The following is a 21,121-nucleotide window of genomic DNA, read 5'->3' on the forward strand; positions in this document are numbered from 1 at the left end:
TTGTTCTTTCACATGTTTCTTTTTCAGCAGTACAGCTCCATATTAATTCCACGCAAGATTTCTATGCTCCTTTTCCTCATATGCAATTACTAGCCATTATCCAGTCCTGAGATGACCGGTCATGCAATCAGCATGTGGCTACAGCGTGCCTCTCTCTTATCTGGGATGACTGGTGGGCTTAAGGCCATCCATTTGCCCCTCACCCAGTAATAAGTCTCTTCCCAGCCAGAGTGACTGCATGATATTTCCTTTGTCCCTGCAGTTGTTGCCAGCTTTCTCAGTTCCGTTGGCGATCTTTGCCAACTTTTCCCCACTCCCCTTCTCCCCCATGATCCCGGTGCAGCCCCCACGCAGTGCGAGTCGCCTCCAGGTTAGCACTGAGCCCTAGACATGTTTACTTAGCTGGGCTGCAGACTCGAGAGCTGTGCTTCACAAATGTTTTCATCTCGCTCGCCAGTTCAATTGCAGCTGGGAACGGTGTGGTATGTGTGAGCCAGTTCTGAAAAGAAGACTCAGTGTTTACTTCCATGCGCCAGATCCAAACTTAGTGCGGTGCCTGAGGACACAGATGGAGTATCAGGGTGAGGGGTGAAGCTTGTAGGGTAAGGGTGATGGGGGGTGGGGTGACAAACTGCTCTGTATTACAAGACAATACAGTAAAGCAATGTTTCCCAATCTGGTCCTTAGCAGCCCATAGTTGGTCCTTCTGAGCTCCATGTCAGACAGTCCACATTTTTGCTCCCTCCTGGGAGCATCCACTTGATTGTATTGCATGTTGGATGGGATATTGTCCATCTGTATAGGTCATTCAAGAAGAGAAAAGGGGGCTTCAACAGTGAGTCCCATGTGAGCAATATCCAGAAATTGAGACGAATTTTGGAGAAGACATCGCAGGTACAGAAAGAAGCGGAGGTAGGCATGGGGAAATCCAAAAGGGACTTTATTAAATAAAATTACAGGCAGGACAAAAGGAAATGGACCACAAGGGGTCAAAACAGGGTAGGGAGGAAACGGCCAGGACACAGGACAAACTGGGGAGCACATGCAGGCAGCAACATCAATGACTGCACTGGGGAGCTCAAGACAAGGAGGCACTATATACATCACTGACGAGGGAGCAGACGAGAGGCACCTGGGGTGATCCACACGAGGGCTGTAACAAGACTTATACCTTGAGGTTCATTGATGTTGTATCTGAGTCATGTAAATTAATAAAAACTTCAAGTTAGATACTTTGAATACTAACTGTTCAGCACAGGGCTATTCCAATCACGGTCCTCAAGGTCAAAGCACTGCTGATTTTCCAGCCTTCCTTTACCCATGAGCCAAGTGTGAAGCCTCTGTGGCCAATCAGAATCAGACATTATTAAACTAACTACCTGGGAGAACTGAAAACAAGGCCTGGATTTGGAATCAAGGTCAAGATTTGAGAAGCCCTAGTTTAGTAATTTTTACATAGAATTTTAACTACGTTTCCAGTGACACTTTCAGACCAATCATTCACAGCTAAGCAAATTAAACCAGAAAGGATGAATAGCTGGATAAATCAATTTGACCTGGATTCATCTGTTTCTGTTGACCCACCTCCACCCGCATCCAGCTACGTCAGTTTATGTTTGCCAGGAAATTACCTCAGCGTGACAGTCCAGTACCAAGCCAATATTGTTGCCATATGCACACCTATAATGCATAATCCAGATGAAGCACTGACGGTATGCCCTGTCTCATCGCCTCACACAGTATTATGTGTGGGACTTGCACCTGTACCAAGTGCTACACGTCTCCCTGCCGCCGCCGCCTGCAACGGCTCCCTCAGTGGCTTCCAGTTTAGGCCCCAAAGGTCCGATCACCCAGGGTGAACAACTGCTAGCAATGGGCTCTACTAAAATAAATAAATTACATTTCCAAAAGTGAAAAAGGCATTTCTTTACCATGGAAAATGGTTATTAAACATCTGTCATTTTTAACTTCTCGAGGGGGACAAATCCAGGACCACACGAGCTGACTTCCAGGAATTACCGAGTTCTTAAATTCTGAGTATCCGCTCAAAATGTTCTGCGTTATTTGGTTTTTGTTTTTTTTTTTTCTTTTCACCAAGAGATCATGGGAGGACATAGTACTGGCAGGGATATAACTTACGGGAAATTTATTGCAAGGGATTTTTAAAAACAAATATTTTCTGATGCCAACTATTTTGCATTCTTGAATGAGGATTACCAAAAGAACAGCAATGGCTGGAAGTCTTCCAGAGCTTTAAAATTAACATATTATCATTTGAAAGCTTATATCACATATTGTGCTCAGGCTCTGTATGTGTAACTGCCGATGTTCGGCAATAGCCCAGTTCCCATAGAAACACAATACTGGAAACTTTACAACCACAAATTAGCATTGATCTATTACCCAACAGGCACATCTTCCTTTTACAAATCTACGGACATGTCAAGACATTCTAGCTTAGTGGTCGTCCTAAAGCCAGTCCTTGTTCTGGGATTACGGTTGCTCCGCATGGTGTAGTCAGTCTACACCACAAAAACATGAACGCCTCGTTGGCACTAAACATTTACATACTGTGTTTATTTAAGGTGGAGATTCGCAGAACTGCGATGGCTTTTGTGTTACTGATGCGGTCATTAGAATCCATGGTATTACAGTGGATTAAAATGAACTGTACAGCTAAACCCAGTTAAAGGACAACCGGCTTGTGCATTTGCAACCCCAAGCTTGTACCTTTGTAACATTCTGCTGACTGTCTATTCAAATTCTGAGATAAATTATTATATAGACTTGTGTTGGCTGTATTAGAATCGACAATAAAATTTTCCTTTAAAGCAACAACTGGACTTGGCGCAACTAATCCAAGTAGATTTCTCCCTAAGTTACTTTGGATCAGTCACTCAAATGTTCAATCTTGGAAGTGAAACCCTTTCTGGGTATAATTATTAGATCAATGAGAATCCGACCATGGGATAGGGTATGCGATGAGGTAAAACCTCATTTGTCAGGGGGCATCTGGACCACAGAACCATGCCATGACACATGACTGAATGCCATGACTCCATCTAAAGTTTGTGACAAAAATCAGGCCCAAACACCCCACATGGCTTTGGGAATGTGGAGCATTGCCTATCGTGTGAAGAAACCTAAAGAATCAAGCTCGTTTTTAAACAGCACCTCAGCGCCTCCACCTCCTCAGGATGCTTAAGAAGTTGAGACTGGCTGCCAAGACTCTCAAAGCGTTCCACACCTGCACCACTGAGAGCATCCTGCCTGGGAGTATCGCCACCTGCTTTGGGAGCCGCACCGAGCGGGACGGCACCATGTGACCTCCTGAACCTGCAGGCCACCCACAGGAAGCAGTGCCAGGACAAAGCATTGAAAATAATAAAAAACCTGCCCAGCCCAACAATGGGCTGCTCTCACTGCGGCGGCCGGGGAGCCGCTAATGCTGCCTGAAGATCAAAACCGAGACACTGAGAAAAAGCTTCGACCCTCCGGCTGTTCGTGTTCTGAACGAAGAGTCCCAAAGCTAATAAGTCACTTCACGCACTTTATATCATCCCACACTGTCATCGCACATCTTTTTACAGCTGCCGATAGAGTGTCCTCTATTCTTATTGTCTATTGGGAATTATTTTAATCTATTTTTTGCTGCTACTTTATTTTTCTTTATTCTTATCTTTTTATACTATTTTATTTTTCTTTACATTGCATATTTCCATTGACGCACAGCCCAGGAAGCAGTTAGAGAGGCATCTCTCTACGATAAGTACGATGTGTGACTGTGTATGTGACAAAAAAACCTGAAACTGGAAACTTCAGGAAATGTGGGAACAGAATTAGCTAGATATAGTCGCCTTGCCTCCACACTCAGTGTGAGCTCTGAAACCAGGCCTTTTGATAATGGGTGGAGCCTATCCGGAGTTTCTCATCATGGAAGACCTCAGGCAGGGCAGGTCCCTGGCTGAGGGCTTTACCGGTGGAGTTTTTCCTGGGGGACAAGAGGATCACATCTAAGCAACTGTGAGGTACAGAGAGAGAAAAACTCTGTTCATTATGTTTGTATGACAAATAGGAATTTGAAGTAGCTTGGCAACAGGGTGGAAAGGTACTTGAAAGGATGTCTCCTACAGACTCTGTGGTTCTATTGTGAAACTTCAAATTACATGTGCAGAATGATGGAGATAGCAGAAGGGTCATGAGTGTGAAGAATGCCCTTCCAGATCTAAACCTGAGTGATGAACTGCAATTGTACTTTCATGCCATGGATTGTCTATGGATTGCTCATAAATATACATGGTATCAGGGCAATCTAGGCCAAAGGTCAGCAATCAGCTTTGTTGTTGCGCCATCTGACGTGAGACAGTGTGTTTTGAGAGGGGCAGAGCTATCTATTGATCATCACTTCGTGGTGGTTTGGATTTAGGGTATGGGGAAAAGCCAGATGGCCCATTGCAACTCAGACAAGCAGCCAAAGTTCGTTGGGAATGTTTGGCTGAAGCTACTGTACAAGATGAAATCAACTTACACCTCCTGTGTGCAGAGTGACACTTGGGACATTGAGCCTAGGAGGGTCATGTTCAAGGGCGCAATTTTTGCAGCAGCTGTAAATAGCTGTGACCAGAAGACATGGCGCTAACTCTTGGACCTAATGGTGGACACCACTAGTGCTTCAATAGAGATCTTATAAGTCAACTGAAAGGTATTGACAGTCTGCTACGAAGGCCGCCAGGGTGGCAAAAGCTTATGGGAGGATTTTGGGGAGCCTATGCTAAGAGATTATTTGCTGTCCCCAAAGTTTTTGAAGCCTGGGGAGGAAGAGGTGGGACTCTCTTCATTGCTCTGGAAGTGTTCGAAAGGAGTAGGGATGTTCTGACCAATTTTGGGGTGGATATGCCTTCTCACAAGGAGCCAATGCTAGAAACACCTGGTGGATGGAGACTATGACTGCAGGTGCTGTGTTGGTCAGAGGCCTTCATGGTGGAAAGGCTGCAGGGGTATATGAAATCCATCTGAAGATGTTGAAAACACTGGATGTTCTTTTGGGATGATGTGGCTGATCCCTGTCTTCACTGTTGCATGGAGGGTGAGTAAAGAAGCTCTGGATTGATGAATGTGGGATTGGTGGCGCCCGATGTTAAAAAGCATGTGTTTCAGCTGTTAGAGGATCAGGCTTCTCAGCTGCACTGGGAAAACCTATAGCAGGATACTGGAGAGGAGACTCTCAACCAGAATGTGGAACAACTCTTCTCTTCGCAGTTGTGTGAGGTTTCATCTGAATGTAGTGTACATGTGCTTCATGGACTGGGAGAAGGCATATGAGCACGTGGGTCTCTTGTCTCCACTTCTGTCTGTGATGGACAAGATGCCAAGGCACAGACATAGCTAAAAGGGTGTTTGGCATGGGGGGTGGGGGGTTGGAGGTCACTTTCGCACTATTTACAGATTATGTTTTTCATTTGGCCTCATCTGAGCAGGACCTCCAGCAGGAACATAAATGATCCGCTGTTGAGTGTGACGCGGCAGGGATAAGAAACACCACCTTTACATTTGAACCAGCGGTGCTCTTTCATGGACCACTCCTTTCTGGTGAGGGAGGAGGTCCTACCCTTGGGAAAGGAGTTTAAGTACCTGGAATCATCTTCACAGTGACAGTAAGAGGGAGTATGGCAGGTGGATCATTTAGGAAGTGCCGGTTTTGTGGACAATAAGCAGGTTTGTGGTGGTGAAACAGCAGCTGAAGTGTCAGCTGCAGTTTGTCGTTTGCTGGCTACGTGCCTCTCTTCACCTTAGGGTGATCTGCTATGTGTAAAAGAAGAAGGCCATAGAAGGGAACAGAGGTTTTTCCTCAGGGTTTCACATCAAATCAAACTTCGACATTTCAAAACATGCAGGCATGCAACAAAATAAAATAGCATTTGTCCAAGACTTTAAACAAATGGTTTTACATGTAAGACACCAAAAACACAAGACAATAATGAATAAACAAACAAGCAACCAAACAAATAAATAAATATGTAGTACAAATAGTACAACTTCCTTATACGGCTGTGCAGTGCGTAAGATTATACTCATTTTACAGTGGAAGACTAGAGGATTAAAAAAGCATATAAAGTACAGTGTAAGGCAGTTCCTCCCCTTGTCATGTGCAGCTGATGCACAGAGTGACCAGAAACTGGGCTCAGTTTCTGCAATAAGGTGATGAACTCAGAGATTCACCTCCCAAGAGAGCTGTTCCAGGAACATCCCACTGGGTGGAGGCTCTGGGCCAAAAGCAGGACATACTGGGGAGATAAATCTCAACTGGCTTGGAAACATCTGGTCTGGTCTGTCCTGCCTGGCATGTCGCCACCATGATCTTTACCAGCATGAAAATGACGATCATGGTGATGATGAAGATATAGTAATGATTTTTTTCTGAAAGATAAATCAGTTTTATACACCATTTTATGTCAGATAAAAAATGTAAAATTACTTTTTTCATTATCTCAGCCAGATGTAATTCTCAGTCAGATGCAACCGTGCAGACAAAATCCCTATTTAATGCACTGTACGGCTGATACCTGCTCAGGTATTACATGCACTGTGCAACTCGCAGTGAAATAAACCTCAGATTCTACAGCACTGCCAGACCCTGCGGGAGATTGTTATCCTATGCAAGCGAAGAAGCGAAAGCGAAGGATAACCATTTCCATATTGCGTTGCCTGCTGGGGGGAGTGCAGAGCACACAGGAACACGATGTACTGCAGCACGGCGAAGTGGGATTGAGAGAGAACACAGAGCTGGGTGGCACTGCTTTCGGTTCGCACTGCATACGGAAACGGCCGCACCCATCAAAGCGATGCAGTAAACCCTGTGTGATAATGGTTGCCCATGCCACCTTTCATGTTTATTTACCATGAACATAGCTGCAGGTACTGTGCATGTCTTACACTGTGCTCCTCTGTGGCATGCTTGATTCCCTCACACATGGCTGATTATCAGTGGTCGGGGAGATTACGGGAAGGAGTTTTGCGACCTCAGGATGTGACACCAGGTGAGGTCATTTGGGGCATTTCGCAATGCTGGATTGCATGATCCTGGAGTCGATGGAGTTAACAGCGAGCCCAGTTTCTGCTGGGGCAGCGGCAAAGGAGTCCAATTCAAGGTTAGATGGGAAGCAGAGTGCTCACAGAGAGGCAGGTCACGCGTGGACACCCAACAGCGCACCTCTGCTGAAACTGAGCCAGGAACGATCCTGCCCAAATTTGCAGTGGTTCCTATAGGATTAACAAGCATTGTTAAAGAAGCCATGGAGATGGGGCAGGACTGTATGTGCGCGTGGAAATAGGGAATTACGCAACCCCCACTCCTGCGGCCCCCTCGTTCGGGGGGACATGAAGAGCCCCCTCACTAGTCCGCCCCCATTTCCTGACTGCAGAGCGGGTTCAGGAAATCTTTATCAACATGCACCACTTGCCTTTTACGCTTCTCAAGGCTCTCACTAAGATGTACCTTTTCTCCTGAAGACTACATACTGTTATAGCTGGGGCTCCGTTTCTGGCCATCCACCTAGGATCTGTAGTGAAGGAAGAAGGTCATGGAGGAGAGGGGTCTGCCCTCAATTGTTCCCTCCGCAAATTCCCGGTAAATCTCAGAGGAGCTATATTAGTTATAGCAGTCACACAGTGGTCACAGTGGTTATAGCGGTTATGTAAAAGCATACCCTACAGCTTTTGCCAGCAGGTTGCGCATTGCTGAACGAAAGGCTTGCGGAGTTCTCCCACCATTAGCAGAGAGCCAAGTGAGTGTGCGAGAATGCGGCATGGGCTTGCCGTCATGCATACCGGCCTCGTGTGAACCGACAGCAGCTTTGTGCCACAGGGGGGGGTAGAGCGCCGTGGCCTCGTCCTAAAGCTCTCTTTCATTAAGAGGCTTATCCGGTCCTTTTACTGGAAGTGAGGGTTTCCATTTGTCTGTTTTACTGTAGCACGTCAAGTCCTTGTTATTTTCTAATGCTGGAGACCAGGGGTACCCAAATCCGGTCCTGAGGGGTTGCAGCCCTGCACAGCTTAGATCTTTCCCTGTTTCACCACACCTGATTAAGCTCAGGAACTGTGTGGTAATTAGCAAAGAAGTTGAATCAGGAGCATAAAATGAGAGGAAACACCCCCCCCCCCCCCCCCCCCCCCCGAAGTTGCTGGACGTCATGGCCAGCCTGGTTATGTGAGTGCTGTGCAGAGTGGAGGGAGAACCTCTGTGTTCTTCCCAGTTGATTCCGGGGTATGTTCCTGCTTCTCTGTTCAGTGCTCGTGTGGACTTGGTGTTGGGCAGGGTCATGGAGTTCAGCGGCAGTGGGGCATCTGTAGGTGAGGATCTTGACTTCGCCGACGATGCTGTGATCTTCGCAGAGTCAATGGAGGCTCTGATCGGGGCTCTCGAGAGACTGAGTAAGGAGTCTGAGTGTCTGGGCTTGCGAGTGACCTGGATAAAAACCAAGATCCAGGCCTTTAATGACCTCCTGGGCACAGACATCAGCAGTGTGTCTGTCTGCGGTGGGAATGTCAACCCTGTCGGGCGGTTCTCTTACCTCGGCAGTGACATTCATGTCTCTGGTGACTCTTCCTACAGTATGAAGTCAGTAGATGGATTGGGAGAGCATGGGGGGTCATGGGGTTGGCTCTGTGTGGAATGGATGATTGCTCAGGAAGTCCAGAAGGAGGCACATTACCTGCACCAGATAGACACCATATCAGGGGGGCGTCGGCCTGGGAGCCTGAGGTGTTTGTCATGTGGTGGGTGCAGCAACGTGCTGAATCAGTGCATACTCGCCAACCTGACCTGACCCATGAATACTAAGTACGAAAACACTAACTACTGTGAGATACCTAATAACATATAATTTAACATTCAACATGAGGTAGTAAAGTGACATGTGGCAGAGTGAAGTACCAATACGACATGGAGCAGTGGGTAGAATGTAGAGAATGCTGCAGAAGTATTAACAAAATTAGCTAAGGTCATAGCTATATAATTCCATAGTCTGCCTTTGGGGATCCTGCACCCTGGGATGTAGAGGGCTTCTCTGTTGCTAAAGGATCTAGAACAGACTTTCATTGATTTTCAGCGCTATACAGCCATAACTTACTAGAACATCTTTAACCTAATTATTTATCTACAAGGCCAGTAATTAATTTCTCTGTTATTTGGCTCTACATTTCTTGAGTGAGTTTGTGAAAACAGTGACTACACACACGTCAGGAATCCTGGGTTGCCAAACTTAAAATTGTGATTTTACTGAAATGACTGTCTTTCCACTGACATGCCATATTTTCTACCGGAACCCAATTTTTACCTTTAAAAAGCTTTAAAATGGATTTATGGAGCTGCGGACACAGTGAATTTAAGACATTTTTATACACTGTCCATAAATTCAGAAACGGTTGGCAGCTCTGTCTGAATCTGCTCGGCTCCTGCATTCCCTGCATCTCCACGGCAGTATGGCCTAAGGTCAATGACAGCTCGAGACAGACCTTCATCCTCTAGATATCATCAGTCTAGGAAAACGGATATGTCTTCTTTTTTGAGACCTTCATAATAACGTATCAATAAAATGTAATTATAACAGATAATTCGTTTAATATATTCCTTAAGAATACAAACCCACATGGTAATTCAGCAACAGGATCATCATCCATCCATCCATCCATCCATTTTCTATAACTCCTTGTCCTATGTAGGGTTGTGGGGTTGATCTTATCCCAGAAGCTACAAGAGCATGACAGGGAATAACCCAGGATGGGGGGGCAACCAATCACAGACCGGATAATCACATGACATAGTTAGGTATAATAATAATTTGCATTGCCAATTGATATGCAGAAATGTAGACATGTGGACAATATGGGAAAATGTCTTACTGTTTATTTCTGCTTATAATACTGTTTTAAGTAGCTTTAGAGTCTTTGCGTATGCAGCATGTCAGCTGGATCATACCATAAAAAAACAGGGGGGGTCCAACATTAGACCGAAATCACAGCTGGTCCTCTTCCACTGAAGGTACCAAGCTCGTGTGAAGGCAAACCAGCTATCAACAAAGCTTTTTCTAATCGGGATTATCCCGGCTGCAAGGAGCTCCAGTTTCTCTGAGGGTCATGCTTGGACATATGGACCATGCTTGACTCAACCCCATAGAATCAGTCCATACATTTCCAAGACTTTTATTTCCGTTTAGTGTTTCCAGACCCAGTAAGAAGCTAAGCAGTCATAAAGGAATTACTGCAATTAAGTTTATATTTTTAATGATTGAATCATTCTATTTTATTGTTACTGGAATAGTCGAGGGGGTGGTGTTTGTACACTCTTATCCATATGGAAAGTCAGAAAAGAGGAAAGGAAGAAAAGCCTTGACTCAATGTGGAAGATTTTCATAAACGAGTGTTTATATGGTTTTAAATCATGTTGCCCCAGGTCGTCATCAATCATCAATGAGTAGCTTCAGCACAGGGCCCTGCCTTTGAACCCACGCAGGCAGCCTCAAGGTGTATAATAAACGTTCTTGTACAGGTGCCAGCAATGCTCTGGTGGTCAGGAAGCATCGCTGGAAGGTGGCACAAATACGTACCTTCCTATTCCCAGACCATCAATCCATACAAAGACAGACTATCGCCATTCAGATTTATAGAGAGGTGTAATTTTCATCACCGATGAACTCTTATGCACCAGGGGTGCCTGAGGAGTGGGAGGATGGGTAGGGCAGATGTGTCACTGTGATGCAGACCAGTCCCTAAATCGTACCAGCATACATCTATCAAGAGCCGCTGCTTCGGTCTGACAAACCACAGAGAACAAAATGCCTGACTGTTTATACGAAGGTGCTCCTCGCCTGGGGGTCTAATTCATTACTTTGTCAGAAGTTGGCTGCCAGCTGGCGAGACACCCACACACATACACTCCCCACCCACCTGAGGCTGAGTCTCTCTGGTTCTGCAAAGCTCTCGGAGGCGTCAGCAGCCCAGATTTTACAAGGCTCCGCTCAGCACTCTCGCGGTCTCACCCCGATCATTGTTTGGCGGTGACAAAACTGCTGATCACGCCGTTTTGTATGTCAAGTCACTTTCTCAGTTTGTTCCTGTGTGATGCGATAGGTGACGGAGGAAAACCTCAAGGCTACCCAAGCCTTTCAGCTTCAAACCCTCTTAAGCTTCAACTGCTCATTACATTTCAGTTTTCTGGCGTTTATTCAGGACCACCATTCGTTTGACCCATACAAAAGGTAACACTGACATCTTTAATATGGATCCGCACAGAATTCTTGTAAGCGGCTCTGGTTTAGTAGTTTTGGCTGGGAAACACCACCATCTAGAGGCCATTCTGCCCCATTGCAGCACTCAGAGCCCAATATAATAATACCCAGAGATCAAACTCGCATGAGTAGCTACACTAGAGCAGACAGTAACACAAAGCCAGCACATAGTACATATCCTACTGCCATTTATTCACAATTATATATCATAGTTTATGATATAAACATCATATAATTTATAACTTTATATTTCTTACTGTTTCACAAGTTCCATGAAATTACTTTTTAATATGCAATTTTATCCATATTATCACACAGGAATATATAATTCACATTTTTGTTCGAAAGCAAAATCTATACTACATACACAGAAATATATTAAATTATTGGGGACACACAAATATGCAACAAGCATGCTGCCATTTAAGGAGTTCACTCATCAACAAAAGTTAATCATTTCAAAACATCTCCTAAACAAAACCAAACCATAACCCTGGCAACTGGCAAAGATCTTTGTCTTTTGTTGGAAAAAGCAAAGCCTTTGTATTGTCTCCAGGAAGTCAGCACCTATACAACGTCAAATGTCCATGATTGCAGTGGTGTTACCAAGCATATTTTTATCACATCCAGCTAGATTAAGACAGCAAAACATCAAGAACTGCCAATATTTTTAAAACCAACATATAATAATTTGGATATTGTGAAAGGAATGTAACGTGTAAATTTTGTTAAACTTTAACCCTTAAATTAAGGGGGGGGGGGAGTTGCCTTTCAGGACAGAAAATCCACCTCGCGGAACTATCTGTGGTCATATCCTAATCTGCCGATGGATGGGTAACCTGCTGACCTACTCTCCAGGGTTCACCTGAAACTGCACTGGAAAACTTCAAAGTACTGTAGTAGGTAGAAAAGCCGGCTTTAACTGCAGCATGTTTTATGGAATAACAAAAGAAAAGAAAAAAAAAAACTCTTGCTGCGAAAAAGAAATAACATTACAGTAGACATCTCCATACTCAGCCCACTCAGGTTCTGCTCCAGTGAACTCTTATCGCTGACAGACCATCAGGCAGATACCAAAATTACCAGCGGCCCAAAGTCAAGTGTCAAACAAACAAAGCCGGTTAGTTGACAAATCAAAAATATTTTGGTGTTGACCAGCAATCGACACAACAAACAAAGACCATCGCAAGACTCATTTTACTGTGGTACACCTACAATATCCAGTTTGTCTTGAACTGTGAAAGAAAAAAATGCCTTATCCCTCCTCCCTGACAAGGTATTAGTCTTACAATGGGGAGGGTAAGGGGAAAAATATGGGCATTTAATCTGAGTTGGTCATGGAGGGAGGGGGAGTTGTTAAAATATGATGAAGCTGTCATTTTTGTCATATGTGGAGGTGGCAAATCTGGGGGGTGAGTTTGGTCATGAAAATGGTGGGGTGGGGGGGGTCGGGATTCATAAAATCTCGCCACAGGGCCGCCTCTTTAAAAGATGGGGATGTAGTTGTCAATCTTGGCCCGGTGCCTCTGGGCGATGCACTCGGCGATCCACACGATGTTCCGGCACTCCTGTTCCTTCAGCTTGACGTAGGCGTAGAACACGCTGAAGTGGAACTGGTTCAAAAAGGCCAGCTTGTTCAGCTTCACCTGCCAGCCGAGAGAGAGTCACCGTGACCTGTCAGGTCCCACTTTCACCCCCTGGCAGTCAAACCAAAGCAGCACCTTTGGAAACTCTCACCCCCACTTGCATAGCATTGCCAACTGGACCAGAACCAGAATACCATGGAAGTCCCATACAAATATTAACAGTAAAGCACTGTCTAATTATGCAGACTAATTTCTTCCCAGATGTTACCTGTGACAGCCTAGAGCAGAGAATAAGACATCAGCTGTCCACCTACTTCGCACAACCTGTCTCAACACAGTCACACTGCTCACCTCATGCTCAAAGAATCTGTCTTCTAGTGTCTTGTCTCCTGGGTTACTGCCCGCCCCTTCAAAGAGCAGCTTGTATTCCTTCAGCAAAGCAGAAACATGTTTTTATATGACAATCCTACATCACAGCAGATATAATACCAAGCAACAAATTGTCCTTTTCAAAAGCTGCATGCGTACTCTGACTGATTTGATATCATTCGTGTCACTTTAACAGACTGGATATCCATTTCAGCAGCAGCACATTAAATTCTGGAGATTTCTGTGTGATCTTTCATCAGGCCCAGATGACCAGTCTCAGGGAGCTGACTAGAGATGCGGGTTTCCAGGTTTGCATTTGAAGCATTTTTTTTTTCACTCAACTCAGCAACTCAAAGAACCGCAGTAATGAAATAACATTTAAAGTTCCCTTTTTTTTAGGGAAATGCAAAGCGTGGGAATTTACGGCAAATTCTCTCTACTGGATTGTTAATCTACCAGAGGAGAAGGATGATAAAAAAACACTAACAGCTAGAGTCTGAGCACCGAACGAAACAGCCTTTTGAATGAGTGCAATATTAGCACAGTCAAACCAAAACAAATACAAGCCCACCGAAACGAAAATTAATTGAAAACACAGAACCGTCTCTCTACTGTATTGTCTTCCTCTGAAAAAAAGTTTGATAAATTTGACCCTTCGGCTGCATGTGGGCCAGGGCATGGCGTTCACAGGAAGTAGACACTCACGGGGTAGTACTCGGCCACGGCCTTGACCTGCTCATAGTCATCCGCCCTGGCCAGCTGGGCCAGCCCCTCAGGGTACAGCTTGCCACAGTGGGGGAACAGCTTGGCTCGGTCCTCTTTGGACAGCTCAGTGCCGAACGAGTTGATAGTGATGATGAAGGCTCTGCGGTCAGCCTCGAACTGGTCATGCCATAGTGGAGGGGTGGGGGGGGCGGCAGAAACAAACATGAACATATAGTTCCATTTGCTATAAATATTTTATTCTCACTGCATACTTGCACAATTGCTCATATTTGCACAACGTGATTGTACAGCAGCATACAAGTCTACGCTGACTACACTGTCAACATATTTGTACTGTTTCTCATAGCGCATAGTCTAATGTTAAAATGCACAAATTAAATTGTATAATATATTGTTGTATGACACCTCTGGGACCCGGGTTCGAGTCTCCGCCTGGGTCACATGTGTGTGGAGTTTGCATGTTCTCCCCATGTCGTTGTGGGGTTTCCTCCGGGTACTCCGGTTTCCCCCCACAGTCCAAAAACATGCTGAGGCTAATTGGAGTCGTTAAATTGCCCATAGGTGTGCATGTGTGAGTGACTGGTGTGTGAGTGTGCCCTGCGATGGGCTGGCCCCCCATCCTGGGTTGTTCCCTGCCTCGTGCCCATTGCTTCCGGGATAGGCTCCGGACCCCCCGCGACCCAATAGGATAAGCGGTTTGGAAAATGGATGGATGGATGTATATTTTCGCAGCCCCCCTAATATGCCCCCAAGTCTTTTTAGTAGTTTAGTTTATCTTATTGTCTGGTATACAGATGCTCCTCTACTTACGAGTGAGATACGTTCCGAACGGCCGTTTGTAACTTGAAATGTTCGTAAGTCAATATTCAAGATCATTTTAAGGGTATACGCAAGTACTAAGAACTAGGGTGCTGGGAGTACGTACGCTACGCTGCTGCGCGGTGGGAGTAGTGGTCAGAAGTCGTACTACGTAGGCGGAATAAAAACACGTATAAAAAAAATTTGATGCTGCGGACAGGAAACAGGAGCCCAAGGAACATAATTTGGACTTACAGTGCTCTTCATTCGGATGTTTGAAAGCTCGTAAGCTGACAGTTCATAAATAGAGCAGCATCTGTATGTATATTTAGAGATATATGTGTACAGGTATAATTGCGCTGTTGTCCTGTTGTGTTGTATGTTGGACGTTATTTAGTTTCACTGTGTGCTTTAATGTACTTAGTCGACATGACAATGAAGCTCACTACTGCTACTGCTGCTTAGGGTGGTTCTGGGGCAGTTCTGGTCCGTCCGTAAAAGCGACACAGCCATTACTTACTTCAAGGATGGGGCACATTGTGTCTGCAGTGGTTCCTCCGAGGGATGAACAGAACTTGTAGAAAGACTCTAAATATGCCTGCAAAGCAAAATACCAGATCTCAACTATTTTTGGTTTCACATCATCATCGTTTAGATATTTAAATAATGGTAATTGAGTGCAGCTCAGAAATCCAGTTTGATTTTGGGCCTTTTCTTACCTTATACAGAGTGTTCCTTATAATCTCAATATTCATTTCATCCAAGTCCTGCTCAGATATGCAGTCTTGGAAAAAGGCAGCTGGAATAGATACAGATAAAAATAAAATGCTGGTTAAAATTCAAACACCATGCCTGAGGACGGCATACTGGTATCCGTTAATGTTTCTAAACCTTGAACAATCCTCAATAAAGCAGTCACAATACTTTAAGGCTTTATCGGAAAGAGGGAAGATTGTTTCCATCTTGTGACACTTCATGACACTTTTTATGGGCTGGTCTGGCATCCTCTAATGTCATAAAGGTTAAGTAACTTACATTTCCTTTTTCCAGTATTCGACTGGGCTGGGTAATAACATAACACACCCCCATCACAGACTACATTTACAATGACTGAGATCATACTACAAATGTGTCATTTACAGGACGGAATATCAATGAGTCAGAATCAACCAACAAAGAGACAGACCATAATGGAAATGTATACAAAACATGCAAGTGCACATGTGGGCAGGCGCGCGCACACACACACACACACGATATATAAACAGGATGAAGATAAACACACAGGACAGAAAATCACACAAAGAAGCAATAACAACTGATAGCAGGCAAGAAAAAGATGGAAGTTCATATGCATCACACGTTTATGACAGCTACTTTGACTGGCAATAGAATTCCTGGATTTTTAAAACTGGCAGTTTTTTTGCAATATATAGTTTTTACATACAATAGTCGTGTCAGACTAGCAGCTGTCTCAGGCCAGTTTCGCCCCTTTTATGGTAGTAATCCAGCACTCATTCACTGGTACAGAATAAATGTCAAAAACCATGTTTAAACCTACTAGCTACAATAAATCACAGCGAGAAGCAGCGTGAAACTGCCACCTGCGGTACATTCTGTCCGGACATCATAAAGAGTTCAATAAAAAAAACAGGGAATATTTTTCCATCTGCAAAGCGAATTTTCAAGTTAAGCAGATTTAATTCCTCGCAGAAGGTTTTTTGGATTTAAATGAAGCCAATTTGGCCTGTAGTTCCAGCACGAGCCGTCTGCACGGCAGCCCACATGCGGCTCTGGTGTGGGAGCCGCGGCAGGGTGGAGGCACAAGTGTTAAGGGCTGTATCTGGCGATGCACAGAAAGCCTTTTTTTTTATTAAGAGAACTGGGTTACTCCTCTTCAAAACAATACTGATAAATGCCCTAAAAAAATAATGTCACACGTACTTCAGGAGTGTTTCAATAGAGATGAGGTGAGGCCTGTTGATGCTCAAACAATCAGGCTCCTGTTTATATATGCATCAGTGTCATGCCCGGCTCGTCCGCTCCTCCTGTGTGCCACGGCCCCTGCTTACCCACGTGTGTTTCCCGAATTGTACCCAGCTGTTTCCGTTTGCTGTCATTCAGTCTGGTGTATTTAAGTCCTGGTCTCCCCAGTTTGCTTTGTCTGTCATTGATGTTAGTGGCGTTACATGTCTCCTGCTCCCCGTTACCTCATTAAACCCCCGTTTTCCTGTTATCCCGCTTGCCTGCCTGCTCCTTCCATGCCCTACCGCACGATCGCCGCTTACCTCCGCGACCGGTCGTGACAATCAGGCCCCTCATACATAACAGGGGAGCTTACTGAGTAATTAAAGCATAGAGCTGCAAATGATGGGTCCCGCCACCATCAGTAAGCTGCATGCTCACCAGCATTATTAGCATTAACGAAAACGAAAAGAAAATCTAAATAAAATAGATTTAGATTAAAAACTACCCTTAAACAAAAACTATCAATATTGCTTCTGAAACTGAAATAAAATATATAAAAAAACATGCTTTTCATTACTGCTTTCAGTACCACTTTACAATAAGACTCCCTGTCACCACTTGTAAATGGTAGTAACTCATTAATAAAAAGAAAAGAGTGTTTATGACTTGTCTAAAAATGTTGAGATGTGGCACCCTGTTTTCTAATACTGCTCAGTTAAAGTAATGATTTCTTTATTTTTGATGACCTTTAACCCTACCTGCAAGATGTTTGGCTCATTTTGAGGATATTAGTATATAACATGCACTTCACACTCATGTAGGACTCTCTGAAGATCACACATCAATAGCTCTACAACTTTCAGTGTATCCCTTGAACTTAAACTGAAATTAAGATACATAAAAACTAAAACAGAAATAAACTATTAATATAAACACTAAATAAAATTAAACCACACAAACTAAAACTGGACTGCAAATAAAATTTGAAAATAATATAAAATACAGGCTAAATTAAAAAAAAATAAAAATAAACTGTAAATAGCAGAGCTCACCGAGGGGCGTGTCCACCAGGATGGCGTTGTAGAGTTCAGCAGGTGTCTGGGCGATGTTGACAGCCTCCATCTGCTCGAAGCTGCCCAGCGGGTGGCACTTGGGGACCAGCTCAGAGATGGAGCGCTGGTGCAGGGTGCCCGTGATCAGCAGGATGACATTGTCGATCATGTAGCTGTACCTAGACATGGGCGAAGGGGCGGGGCACAGAGACATTAGTCAGAACAAACCACAAGCCTCAAGGCATGCCAACCACTCTGCTACTAACAGGAAATACAAGGCTTTTTACACTCAAAATGAGGCACACATTGTCAATTAACAGTGTAATAGCTACCAGTTTCAAATTTATGTTAGGAAAATAATATACATTTCTAAGAGGCTGTACATATTTCATCTCCCTGCCTTTTGCTTACTGGGAAAGCCTACAGGCTTGCTGCGACTGAGAACTGGAAAAGTAGTTATGGATGGATGGATATTTGAACAGCTGCTGGCTTTCAGAATTTAAGAATGTGGCAATTGTGGCAAAGAAGATCAGACGTCGTATTCATTTATTCCACCAGTCCCTTGTCACCGATGAGAGTTAAAATGGATAGGTTGTGTTTGGTGACCACAGTATTTCAAATGTTTTAGATGCCATCATGCATGCTTGTGAAAGCCATGTTGGTTCAGCCCTCCTCATTTGAGTCTGGAGGTTCTCTGTGTTTTCTTGTCAGAAAAAAATTGCATTTTTTTGTGCTTTTGTTCCCATGGTAATCCCTGTCCTGTCCAGTCTGTCCTGAAAGGGACATCTATCTGATGCCCAGGTCACGTCACCCTGATATACATCCTTAATAGAAGGATTGTCACTGAGACTTTTATTGCCGCTCTGGTTCCTTTAGGCTTACGTGATGAAGTCCAAGAAGCTAGCGAGCGGCTCGTAGGACTGGTTCCTCATGTGACGAAACTCCACCACCATCTTCTCCTTCAGCTTGTCGTCGATGACAGACACAGTGAGTGGCGAGGCCTCGTTGGCCAAGAAGCTCCCATAGTCTGTGCTCTGCAGATGCAGCTTAAGGTCTGAAGGTGCAAATACATACAAATATATGAATAACCAGAGGTCCACCATCACGAACCAACAGAGAATTTTATATTTAAAGACATAACAGTCCTGAAATATAAATAAATTATAGGTAACAGAAATATTTTTATGAACGAGGACAAAATGCAGCAGAGTAGAAATCAACATTGAATATGACAATTTGATACTTTACTGTTCGGGTTAAGGTGATTTTTTAAATGATTTTTTCCATTTTACTAGTGAAAATAAATAAAATGACAACTTCAGGATGCTAGAAGGGCTAACGAAGGGCACAGCATTAAATCGTTAAACCAATAACCGGGCGAACTGGATGCCATATTAGTCAGCATTGCTTAACAGTCAGGAGGGTTGATTCAAACTATAACCCAATATTCCGCTCCGGATTACCCAGCTTTCAACAAGGAAAACGTCAACGACAATGTCATGTAATATCAGAAAACACAGGATACCCTCATCGTTATAATGTTTATCAGCAGGGGCTAACACTGCTATTAGCAATGCTAAAAACCAGGCTATAACATTTTCCGGCTCTGTCATCTAAAATCCAATCGTACGCGAAACCTTTGATGGACGTATGGATACGGTTTAGATCCACAACAAAAACACGACCTCGTCCGACAGAGTATTTTAAAGTGAAGGCCTAGAAAAGCCTGCAGATCGCTCTGTCTTACTTACCCTCCAAGGTTTCACATTGCACCAGGTTGAGATAGTCGCCCTGTGAAAGGATCCCAGCCTTAAAACCTCTCACCAAACCCTCCAAGTAACCATTGTCCACGTTAAAGTACAGCTCGGGGAATGTGGGCATGCTGGTGTTTTTCTAATACGTCCAATCTGAGGTAAATGAACCGGGGTTCGGCTCCTTCCAAAGGTACGCAGACGTAGCTTCAGGAAGAGACCCTGCGGATGGCGGCACGTCACGTGACCCAATCATATGATTCGGCACATCGTCATCCTACGTCACCACAGCGGCTGCGGTCGCGCTTATTACTCCAAGCGGAGTAATAAGCATTAATACTCCAAGCAGAGTGGTTGTTGCATCCCTGTTTTTATAATTGTTGTAGTTGTAGTATAATTTACTTAGATGGGACTTTCTTTTAAAATAGACGTTTTAAAGTTGAATACCTTAGCACAGCCCGAGAACATGAATTCGAATTGGCAGCATTTATGAGCTCTCTCTGCTAAAAACCGGTGACTTCCGACACGCAATATACATTTTTATATTTAAAGACGGACTATAGCCCCGAATTCCCAAGGGAGCCGTATTTTCTCGTTTGATGAGTCGCCCATTTATGTTAATACTATCATGTGGTATTGAAGGTATTTAAATGTAATTTATTAAATTGTCTAAATTATATATTTACATACAATATCTAATCTATATGTAGAGAATTGAAACATTTTTATATATAATACTTAACGTTAATATATTTGCCGCGCAAAAAACATTAATATATTTGCCTTCAGGTTTCTGTACATCGTTGCACCATTAGGTGGCGAAAGAGAGTGCATATCGGCGGTGAGCTGCATCGTACAGTTCGGTCCAGAATGCGCTGAAACCGAAATCCTTCATTCAAAAACGAGAAATAAACGTTCACAAACGACACATATCCTCTTATATGTTCTGACATGTATCTTGAATCGATTGCTTCTTTTCTTTTGACAGAGGTTTCTATTGGTTGGATTTTGGGTCGTTAAATGTTTCACAACGCTCTTATTCCGAAGACGAAATCAATATAAGGACATTTACATCAGGAGATGCCGGACCAGAGCAACCAGGGTCGTCAAAGACCCGTCTCACTCCAGTAACGGCCTCTTCCATCTGCTTCAATCAGGCAATCGCTTCAGGAGTGTTATGGCAAAAACTCAGCTCAGGAGAAGCCTCTATCCTCAGGCCATAAGACTCCTAAATCAGGACATACCACCACAGCTTAACTGTGTTCATAATAACACACTCTGACCTCTCAGGGAACTTCCACTCCCTGCTGTTATGACATCTCTGTGTTATGCCTATTTACCTCAACAACAAAATATGTATGTATATTCTATTATATTGCACACTGTACAGATACTGTGTACAATTATAATGTTTATTTGGGTATATTTTTTCTGTGTATTTTCACTGCCTTAGCCTTACCCTTTTCGTATTTATCTTTAACTCAATTCGTTAAATGTTACTGTACGGTCTCAGGATGAAATCAGGGTACATTTCACTACATGTTATACTTGTATAACTGTGTATGTGACAAAGAATCTTGAATGTT

The 21,121-nt window shown here is 43.9% G+C and overlaps 1 protein-coding gene across 1 annotated transcript; it reads right to left on the minus strand.

Annotated features, from left to right (window-relative positions):
• Nucleotides 1-11,453: 11,453 nt before the first annotated feature.
• atp6v0d1 (ATPase H+ transporting V0 subunit d1) lies at nucleotides 11,454-19,792 on the minus strand. The gene is made up of 8 exons (XM_049031058.1): nucleotides 19,536-19,792; nucleotides 18,667-18,838; nucleotides 17,785-17,963; nucleotides 15,484-15,563; nucleotides 15,285-15,362; nucleotides 13,946-14,122; nucleotides 13,223-13,300; nucleotides 11,454-12,931 (listed from the first exon to the last, which is right to left on the minus strand). The coding sequence occupies exons 1-8, from the start codon at nucleotides 19,663-19,665 to the stop codon at nucleotides 12,770-12,772; spliced, it is 1,056 nt and encodes a 351-aa protein (XP_048887015.1). The 5' UTR covers nucleotides 19,666-19,792; the 3' UTR covers nucleotides 11,454-12,769.
• Between the last annotated feature and the right edge of the window lie 1,329 nt (nucleotides 19,793-21,121).

The sequence above is a fragment of the Brienomyrus brachyistius genome, chromosome 11 (assembly GCF_023856365.1).
Source record: "Brienomyrus brachyistius isolate T26 chromosome 11, BBRACH_0.4, whole genome shotgun sequence".
Lineage (NCBI taxonomy): Eukaryota > Metazoa > Chordata > Actinopteri > Osteoglossiformes > Mormyridae > Brienomyrus > Brienomyrus brachyistius.